The sequence below is a fragment of the Micropterus dolomieu genome, linkage group LG01, assembly GCF_021292245.1.
Source record: "Micropterus dolomieu isolate WLL.071019.BEF.003 ecotype Adirondacks linkage group LG01, ASM2129224v1, whole genome shotgun sequence".
NCBI classification, from domain to species: Eukaryota; Metazoa; Chordata; class Actinopteri; order Centrarchiformes; family Centrarchidae; genus Micropterus; species Micropterus dolomieu.
In genome coordinates, this window is record NC_060150.1 from 885,530 (window position 1) to 896,581 (window position 11,052).

The following is an 11,052-nucleotide window of genomic DNA, read 5'->3' on the forward strand; positions in this document are numbered from 1 at the left end:
GATGTTTCACCTCAGACTCATCTCCTGTTAGCCAAGAATGCTAAAGGAAGTTAGCTTGTTAGCAGGAAGTAGCCGGAGCCGGAGCTCGGCCTCACAGTGTGTATTTTATCAGAGTGAGCTGCGTGTCTGTAACGGAGTGTGTCTGGAGGAAAAGCTGCTGTAAACATGTCTAAAGTCCAAACGCTGAGAGCTTTTGTCCAGCAGCGACTAAGTGCGGCTGCTGAAGAGATATTTGAGCTGTTTGAAAGAACGATAGCAGAGTACGAGGAGGAACTTTGTGGACAACGCAAACTACTGGACGCTGTTTTCAAGCCTGAAGTCCGGTTACACAGAGCAGGTTTGTGCACTTTACTGCTTATTCTCACTGTAAACTGCCTTTACTGCAGTAAAAGTACTAATACCACTCTGTGACATGTTACGTTGGCTTTCGTTGATCTTTCACTGGAGGCTCAGCCATGTGAACTAGACTGAATATTTTAAATGAGATGTTTCTGCTCTTTGTAACATACAGTTATGCTGGGTTCACACACAACGCGATTTTGTAACTGCCCTCGGTAGGTTGAGCCAGAGATGCCTCTGAGCTAGAGTCCAAGTCTCTGAGCTAGAGTCCGAGTCTCTGAGCTAGAGTCCGGGTCTCTGAGCTAGAGTCCGGGTCTCTGAGCTAGAGTCCGGGTCTCTGAGCTAGAGTCCGAGTCTCTGAGCTAGAGTCCGAGTCTCTGAGCTAGAGTCCGAGTCTCTGAGCTAGAGTCCGGCTCAGCCATGTGAACTAGACTGAATATTTTAAATGAGATGTTTCTGCTCTTTGTAACATACAGTTATGCTGGGTTCACACACAACGCGATTTTGTAACTGCCCTCGGTAGGTTGAGCCAGAGATGCCTCTGAGCTAGAGTCCAAGTCTCTGAGCTAGAGTCCGAGTCTCTGAGCTAGAGTCCGGGTCTCTGAGCTAGAGTCCGGGTCTCTGAGCTAGAGTCCGGGTCTCTGAGCTAGAGTCCGAGTCTCTGAGCTAGAGTCCGAGTCTCTGAGCTAGAGTCCGAGTCTCTGAGCTAGAGTCCGGCTCAGCCATGTGAACTAGACTGAATATTTTAAATGAGATGTTTCTGCTCTTTGTAACATACAGTTATGCTGGGTTCACACACAACGCGATTTTGTAACTGCCCTCGGTAGGTTGAGCCAGAGATGCCTCTGAGCTAGAGTCCAAGTCTCTGAGCTAGAGTCCGAGTCTCTGAGCTAGAGTCCGGGTCTCTGAGCTAGAGTCCGGGTCTCTGAGCTAGAGTCCGGGTCTCTGAGCTAGAGTCCGAGTCTCTGAGCTAGAGTCCGAGTCTCTGAGCTAGAGTCCGAGTCTCTGAGCTAGAGTCCGGCTCAGCCATGTGAACTAGACTGAATATTTTAAATGAGATGTTTCTGCTCTTTGTAACATACAGTTATGCTGGGTTCACACACAACGCGATTTTGTAACTGCCCTCGGTAGGTTGAGCCAGAGATGCCTCTGAGCTAGAGTCCAAGTCTCTGAGCTAGAGTCCGAGTCTCTGAGCTAGAGTCCAGGTCTCTGAGCTAGAGTCCAGGTCTCTGAGCTAGAGTCCGAGTCTCTGAGCTAGAGTCCGAGTCTCTGAGCTAGAGTCTGAGTCTCTGAGCTAGAGTCCGAGTCTCTGAGCTAGAGTCCGAGTCTCTGAGCTAGAGTCCAGGTCTCAAGTCTCTCGTGGTTATAATGAATGTTGTTTCACCAAACCATTCAAAGCAGGCTGATTATAAAACTGCTTTGCTAGAAGGGATTCTGTCACTGTAACCTGTTTTTCACTTACAGAGCACAACCATGTGATGTGCAATGCAATTAATGACGACGTAAATGATTACGTTAATCGACCGCCACAAGTTTGGCAAGTAAACAAACGCTCATTCTTCTTTTCATAACAAACAACAGTCAGAGTTGACCTCCAGTAGGTCGTGCCTAAAGCAAGAAGCAAGCTAACGTTAGATGGCCAATGCTGAGATAAACATGGTTACTAACCTATTTTGCTTTCAGCACTTCTTTGTTTGGGTCTTGTTGTATGAAGTTTTAAAGCCATGATGACTGGCTCAGCAGCTGCCGCTGTTTGTTGTCTCACGTGTGGCCGCGTGTTGCAGATCACGTGTTACGTATCAGACGTTTCCTAAAAATAAGCATTGTTCACGAGTCCCGCACCTCGAGTCCGAGTCGAGTCTGAAGTCTTTTGAGGACTAGTCTCAAGTTGAGTCTGAAGGCACTGTGTGTCCGACTTACATCGGATTTGAGTCAGAAAGACGGCGTAGGTGACGGGGCTACGCAGATGCTACGCCGTCGCCTGATGTGCACCTCCTCCAATATAAATGTACCTACACGTCGACGCGGACCGTAAAGGCCCATTTATACTCCTGCGTAGGGTCTACGGCGTAGGTACGCACGTAGACCCTACGCAGGAGTAAGTATAGGAGTAAATACGCAAATATATTGATTCACTGTGTTAGAGCCTAGTAAATGTTACTTCCAGTCGGCTCGGAGGCATTGCGAGGCTACCCAGCCGACCAATCACAGTGCTTATGGTCCGCATCAACTCGACGTGTAGTTACATTTTTGAGGTGCACGTCAGGCGACGGCGTAGCCTCTGCGTAGCCCCATAGCCTACGCCGTCGATTTGACGCAGAGGTATAAATTGCACTTTAGCTCTGACTTCAAGGGGAAAGTACATGAACACACAACAACATTACCAGGATTAAATAAATAATAGGGAAATTACATCGGTTGGAGGCTCTGAATTTCAGCACCTCTGTGTCTCTAGCGTGTGCTTTCAGAGAATCCAGTCCGACTGCAGGTGTTCATTAGTTCAAAAGTCTCCAAAGTAACTAGTAAGATAAGATGGTAAAACTGTAGATGATAAATGGTCTGTATTTGTTTAGCACCTTTCTAGTATTTGCGACCACTAAAAGAACTTTTACACATCACATTCACCTATTCACGCACTGATGTCAGAGGCTAAGGTGCCGGCTGCACATCTGAATGAAAATAATACACATTAACACACTCATTGCGAAGCCACTGTGGTTCAGTGTCTTGGAAAAAGTCAAAGGAAAAGTCAAAAAGGAAGCAGGCTGCATGGCTCGATGCTTGATTTTATGCACCTGTGGCCATGGAAGTGAACAGCTGAATTCAGTGATTCAGAAGGCTATCCTAAAACTCATAGTGTCTTATGTTGTTGCTAAAAAATAAAATATGTGTTCATTGGGAAAAAAGATGAGATTTTTTACCCAGACAATTCAAAAGAACACATTTTAGAGCTGTAATCGCCAAACAGGCGATACTGTGAAACCGTGAAATTTTTGCTTAAGGTCATCATTCCGTCAACATCTCATTACGATACCTACACACTGTATACAATTGCAAATAGAATATGGGATCCATTCTGTTTCTCCAAGGGCTGCACAATTAATCGAATAGTGATGGCGTTTACGATTTTAGCTTCCCATAATTAAATGAACATGACCGACTGCGATGTCGCCGTTTAAAATGTGTGCTCCGCTCATGGAAAACTCTTCATAGCTTCATATCACATCAAGCGCTTCCTAAACTTACAAACAAGGGGCTGATTTGGCTGCGCGCGAACCCTCCTACTGCTACAGTGGACAGCAAAGTCCACAAGTCCGCATGTGTCCGCTGTTCCACGGCTGCCGGAGCTGGTCGGGTCTTTCTAGTCAACAATTGGGAGTTCACGCAGCCTTAGCTCTGCGAAGAATACACAAGTCTATTTTTGATTGAAGCCGCATAAAGCTGCACAGAGCAGATGGAAATGGGCAGGAAGTCAGACACTGAATGGCAGAGAGAATCCGGTCAATTTTCCAAACAAAACACCCTGTGTCCCGATCATAAACCAACAATAACTTAAAACAGACAAAAAAGAACCATTTATCTAAGAATCACTGTTTACCAAATCAACAAAATCTAAATGTGTCATGCCATAATCAGTGGACTTTCTATTATACTATTCTACTATTTTGATGCAAAGATTTGGACATTAGCAGAAATGCAGCACATCGTGGATGTGAAAGCAGTTGCCTGTTTGTTTAAATTTGAAAATTCCTAAAATCTAAATCAATAATCATGATAAATAATGGTGCTCTCAATATAGACAAAATAATTGATTATCATTTTGGAGTTAGTCTGGTGCATTCATTAAAGGACCTGAGCCTCCTCAGGAAGAAGAGTCTACTCTATCCTTTCCTGTCGAGGGCCTCTGTGTTGTCTGTCCACTCCAGTTCGTTGTTGAGTTGCACCCAGAGGAACTTGCAGGTGTTCACCATCTCTACTCCCTTCCCTCTTATTACAACTGGGGTGCGTCAGAAATCCACAAACAGCCCCTTGTTTTTTTTTCCTGTGTTGAGCTTTATGTGGTTCTGTCACACCATCAGGAGTCATACGAGAACTTCTGGAGATGTTGTCCTTTAGTGGGAGGAGGATGGCTTTGGTGTCACAAAGATGCGTATGAAGGAGCGTCTGGCCTGCGTTGTTTGTCAAACCTGGTATAACTCGTTTTGCTGAATCCAGAATTCGATGTGAGCTGGCGGACTTAGCGGGCGGGTGTTGGGACGTTGTTTTCTGTTCCGTGGCTGACTGAGTAGGCTGGCTAGTTTGGCTTAGCTTTGAGTTGTGATTCAAGAAATCAGAATGATCAAGGCAGGAAAGAAAACAACAAGAGTTTTAAAAATAGGCTGGGACGCTATTCGAGACATACAATGGATGACGTAACAATCCAGTGGGGACTGGATGATTGATCTTTCCTTATGGGAACTGGCTGATCATGTGTATGTAGATCATGGTATCGTTAAAAAAATTAACGGTATTACTGCTCTTACGATACTGCTTATTGATCCAGTACATTAACTGTGTTCTTATCGGTTCTTCTGGATTGTCAATCGTGAAAATGCATAATGGACGATTGTCTTAATCTTATTACACTTTATTATTAAAAATTAGACACGATTGATGAGATGTTTATATAGCGATAATAATAAAAAAAATATATTCGTGTCTCTCAAAAGTGAGGACACCCCTCACATTTTTGTAAATATTTGATTATGTATTTTCATGTGACAACACTGAAGAAATTACACTTTCCTACAACATGTACAGCTTGTATAACTGTGTAAATTTGCTGTCCCCTCAAAATCAACACATCACACAGCCATTAATGTCTAAACCGCTGAGTGAGTGCACCCCTAAGAGAAAATGTCCAATTGGGCCCAATTAGTCATTTTCCCTCCTCTCGTTAGTGTTACCAGGTCTCAGGTGTGAATGGGGAGCAGGTGTGTTAAATTTGGTGTTATCGCTCTCACACTCCCTCATGCTGGTCACTGGAAGTTCAACATGGCACCTCATGGTGCCATAAACTGGTGTCTCCAAAATGGGTCTCCCACACACAAACATGCAAACCATTGGTCCATCGTTTGCTTAAAAGAACTAGTTTGCATCCCTAATTTGCCTTACTAACCTCAGCTCCTTCGTGGTCACCATAGTCTTTTCCTAACAACCAGTTTTTTAGACTGATCTAAACACTTAACTGAAAACAGCCTTTCAAACCAGATGATGCTATACAAAGCAGCCTATGGACATATAAAAAGCAAGTCTCCCAAATTTTGTTTGTAATATTCTTAAGAGCAGCAAGGAATATTTATTTACAAAACATATAACGTTTAACGTCACCGGTGGAAATAAAAATAAAGCAAGTCACTTCCGACTTTTAACTGATGTTTTTCTGCACATGCATTTATAAAAGCAGTATAGCGTTGCTTAACGCCCCTCTCTCCTGACAAGTGCATGCATCACTGAGAGTAGCGGCCTAACGCTCAGCAGTCAGTTTTTTTCTACAAGTTTCACATTGCAGTGCTGCTAAATCAGATGCTTCAGTTAATTAACCGTAGAATTGTTTGCGGGGTTTTTTGCTGGTCGCACAAAGTTTACAACGACGACATTATAAGACAGTATTATTGGTTTTATAAAGTTGCCCAAAAGAAACAAAACTCTCTTTTTTGTATTTTTCCACCCGAGATCTGTTTACACTGCAGCAGCTGCGGCGCATCCCAATTTGTTAATCAGGTAACCTATCAGATGATCAAAACCAATGTGGTGGCGAAAGACATCTGCGCTAGTGTTCATTGTTGCTTTACCTGGTCCCTGCTTGTAAAATATCCACATGTCCAGGTTTTGTGAAAGTCTATGTGTGGGAAAGCCTCGCGGTTCTGTCCCTTGGAATCACGACTCAAGACCGTGGGCGTTTGTGTCACGGTTTGGGTCTCGGTTTCAGAACTGTTACAGCCCTAATATATGTTCGTGATTATTTCAATAGATGGTCTTATTTGCATGGAGGGTCATTTTATTAAAGCACAGTTAGTATGATGACTTTTGGTTGTACCAACTTTAACTTGATTGGCCCCATGCAAAAACACATAACACACATGTCAACATAAAATGTATTACTAAATATCTAGAAACAAATGCCTCCCACCCCACCCCCCCAAACACATGAGGACTAGTGGGTTTAAAAATCTCCACATAACATGAGCATAGAGTTGCAGTTTCCTTGATCTAAGTCACTTGATTTTTGCCTTGACAAATGCAAAGGGCACAATAATAGCTGTAGTTTGTTTTAGTTTGAATGACCTCCACATATTTTCCCACATGTCTAAGAAAGTAGTGGTTTAAATGTTAGAAAGTTAGTTTTCTAAAATGTGTCTATGTATTTCAATATTCCCCACAGATACTCAGCTGCTGTTGAGTAAAGAAGAGGTTCCCCCTGAGCAGCAGGAATGGACTTTGTATCTGGACCAGGAGGACCCACCAGTGCCCCCACACATTAAAGAGGAGTGGAGCCCCAGTCTGGACCAGGAGGACCCACCAGAGCCCCCACACATGAAAGAGGAAAAGGAGGAAGTCTGGATCAGTCAGGAGGGAGAGCAGCTTCAAGGGCTGGAAGAGGCTGATATCACCAAGTTCACATTCACTCCTGTCCCTGTGAAGAGTGAAGAAGATGAAGGGAAACCTCAGAAAACAGAAGCTGATGGAGAGGACTGTGGAGGACCAGAATCGGCCAGAAACACAGATCTAGTCACACATTTACATTCAGATACTGATGAGAAGACATCAGTCTTCTCTGAAACTGAGACTGATGAGAGTTGTGATTGGAAGGAGAGAAAGGAACTTCAGTCAGGTTCAAACCCGCAAAATAACAGTGAATGTAAAACTGGTGAGAAATCATTGCGCTGCTCTGAGTGTGGTAAACGATTCCGCTATAAGTCAAAGCTGAAAAGACACATGATACTTCACACAGGAGATAAACCATTTAGTTGCTCAGTTTGCAGTAAAACATTTAGTCGAAGGGATAGTCTGACACAACACATGGCGCTCCACACGGGAGAGAAACGATACATCTGCAGTGTTTGTGGCAGAAGATTCACTCGGTCTTATCAGCTCAAAAATCATCGATGCGGTGTTTTTCAGTCCTCAGAGCTTCATCAAACTGAAGAGAACAGGGATGCCGAGCATTTGAAAACAGAAGCCGATGGAGAGGACTGTGTAGGACCAGAACCAGCCAGGAATTCAGATCTGGATACACATTTACAACCAGATACTGATGACGAGACTGAGACGGGTGACAGTTGTGATTGGGAGAAGACCAGGGAACCTCAGTCAGGTTCAAACCCTCTGCAAAACTATGAAGTACCTGTAAGTGATGTGGAATGTAATACTGGAAAAACATCAAGTAGCTCCTTTGAATGTTCTACAGGCTTTGGTCACAAAGAACATCTGCAGGAAGAAAACAGAGTCCAAACGGAGGAGAAACAATTTAGTTGCTCGGTTTGTGGTAAAGGATATGTCAATAAGAACTCTTTAAGGAGTCATATGAGGCTTCATTCAGAAGGGAAACATTTCACCTGCTTAGTTTGTAAAAAAACTTTTCTATGGACAGGAGATCTCGTGAAGCACATGAGAACGCACACAGGGGAGAAACCCTTCAGTTGTTCTGTTTGTGGTAAAGGATACTTCAGTAAGAACTCCTTATTGAATCATATGAGAATTCATTCAGAAAGAAAATGTTTCAGCTGCTCAGTTTGTAATAAGTATTTTCGATGGACGGGAGATCTTGTGAAGCACATGAGAACACACACAGGGGAGAAACCTTTTAGTTGTTCAGATTGTGGTAAAAGTTACCCCAGTAAGAACTCCTTACTGAATCATATGAGAATTCATTCAGAAGGAAAAAGTTTCAGCTGCTCAGTTTGTGAAAAAACCTTTCCATGGAGAGTAGAGGTTGTAAAGCACATGAGAGTCCACACAGGGGAGAAACCCTTCAGTTGTTCAGTCTGTGCTAAAAGATTTGGAGATAAGGGAAATCTGAGACGACACTTAGCTGTCCACACAGGGGAGAAACGATTCAGTTGTTCAGTTTGTGGTAAAGGTTTTATAGAAAGTTCACACTTGAACTCACATTTAAGAGTTCATACAGGAGAAAAACCTTTCACATGCTCAGTTTGTAAGTCGAGTTTCAGTCAGAAAAGCAATTTGTCCAAGCACATGAGAGTCCACACAGGGGAGAAACCCTTCAGGTGTTCTGTCTGTGGTAGAGGATTCACACAAAAGTCACGTCTGAGACAACACATGAGAACCCACACAGGGGAGAAATAATTCTGTTAAAGATGCACCGATTGATCTGCCAGTTTCAAGCTTGATCGGCCGCTATTTTTGACAGTAAGAAACTGGTGTTAGTCACAAATGGGAAAGTTGTGAAAGTTCTTCACTGTGATGGAGAGAGACACAACGCCCGCAATTTATAATACCTGTAGTCCAAAATAAGCCGTGTTACCTACCTACGCATAGAGTTTACTTGAGCAGACGAATGGCAGAATAAAGGGCTGCATGAGTATATTTGACAGAAGTAAATGAAGCTGCAGAGACGCTCGATGAGCCGATTCATTCACACAGGATTGAAGTACTGAGGGCAAAACTTGGCTCGACACTGATCAGTTCAAAACTGTGTGACAGACTCCAAAATAAGTCGTACTTCATATTTTCAGCTAAGAAATAAGTTTTTATTTGTGTCACATATTTTGGTATTTTTCTGGGTCCTGTTTCGTATTATATGTATTAATATATAGAAAGTGGTCTAAAAGTATTTTATGTCACCTGTACAGCCCTACGCTCAACGTGTTGTTCTAAATTGTGATTTATAAATGAAATGACTTGAACTGAAATCTAAGGCAGGACATTCAAAACGGTTACGATAAAATCTTTGTCAACAAATATGCACGAGTAAAAGTAAGTAAAAGTTTTTTCAGTCCTTTTCCTTCAACAAAATAAACATTAAATAAAAAAATGATGTCCTAATTCATGAGTGATTCAAGTGAATAAAATCAAACATTTATTGAATATTTGTTATATTGTTATTGAATAAAAATATATTTTGCGAAAATTGTTGTTGTTGTTGTTGTTGTTTTATTGTCCAGCCCCACCACCAGCACAGTTTATTTCTAATTGAATGGACTCTCCTGGTCTTGAATTTATCTCATTATGTGTAAATCATGAACAGTTGACTCTTAAACTGATCAGCTACAAATCATTTGTAAAAAAAAAAAAAAAAAAAGTAGATGATCTTTACTTCTCATTAACAAACAGGTTTCTCTGCAGAACATCTCCCTCCTACCAGCTCATTACAGTCTGTTTTCTTTTCATTGGAAATCTTGCGGTGAATAAAAAATATTTCATTTGGTTTCAGGTTTACTTTAAATTTCAGTTGATTTCTGTTGTGAACTTTTTTTGTTTTGCAAACCATTAGAAGTTACTAATGACATGTTTAATGCTTTAATAAGTGTGTTGATTTATCATTTGGAAAACAAATTGTTATGGATCAATAAGCCATTTATAGATAATCTGTTGCATCAACTGTAAATCATCATTATAAAGTAAAATATATGTACTGGAACCTGAAACAAGCAGTTTCTGGCTGTTTCATGTGTTTCTAAAGATGAGAAAAAAGGTTGTAGTCTAACCTGATGATCATGTTCATTAATTAATCTAATAAAATAGACAAAATAAATGAGTGAATGTAAAGACTCACGTAGGAAATGTTTGCGGGATTCTGCTCACAGTAACTCAATCTTTTCCAGTTAATACACAGGTAGCAGTGATCTTACTCTTCACCCGTGGAGCACAAAGTTAAAATTTAAACTGAATTATTTCTGAAGAGAACATGCTGTTTATTTCTTACATGCCTGTAACGTATTAATAACATAATTCCTTGTCTGCTCTCAGTTCAGATAGTTTGCAGTTTAATGAATCAAACTCTTGTTTTCAGTCACCGACATGTCATGTCTGTGTTTTACAGGACATCTAGTGGCCGAAAGTGGTCAAAGCAGGAACTGAACACCTGTAAGTTCAATGTTACATGTTCAGGAATCAGTCCTGAGTGGCTTTTGAACAAAGAGGAACGACGTCACATGAGAGGGAGAGCAAAGAAAAACCCAATGTAAAAATGATCTCCACGATATTTTAATGATAATTTGATCATTTACATTAATCATTTAGCTGACATTTTTTTGAAATCTCAATTGACTGTCATCAAAATATTTAATTGAGTAAGAATACAAAAGTTATTACAGAAGAATTACTTGAGTAGCAAGTAAATCTAAAAAACAAGTCTTTTTTTGTGACTGGAATTATTTCAGCTGTTTATGGTCAACATACATGTTTATTTAATTGTGATGAAATAAAGCATTGGGTTGTTTGGCTTCATAATAAAACATAATAAAAGACACATGCAATTTAAAAGAAGGAATGTAATTGTATTAAAAATAGCTAAATTAGATACAATCAACAAGGATAGCAAAATGCATTCCCCAGAAAAAAGACTTGCTGATGAAACACTTATTATTCTAAAAAGAGAAGATTTCTGAGCTGCACACATTAAACAGTATTAAAACAGACAGTAACTTGTACTTTGAGTACTTTGTTAACCATGTACTTTTATACTTTTACTTGCGTAGGTTTGTTAAA

The 11,052-nt window shown here is 41.2% G+C and overlaps 1 protein-coding gene across 1 annotated transcript; it reads left to right on the top strand.

The window, feature by feature from the left end:
• The first annotated feature begins 6 nt into the window (after window positions 1–6).
• LOC123971625 (oocyte zinc finger protein XlCOF22-like) lies at window positions 7–9,364 on the top strand. Its single transcript, XM_046050568.1, has 2 exons — window positions 7–337; window positions 6,764–9,364. The coding sequence occupies exons 1-2, from the start codon at window positions 166–168 to the stop codon at window positions 8,686–8,688; spliced, it is 2,097 nt and encodes a 698-aa protein (XP_045906524.1). The 5' UTR covers window positions 7–165; the 3' UTR covers window positions 8,689–9,364.
• Window positions 9,365–11,052: the final 1,688 nt, after the last annotated feature.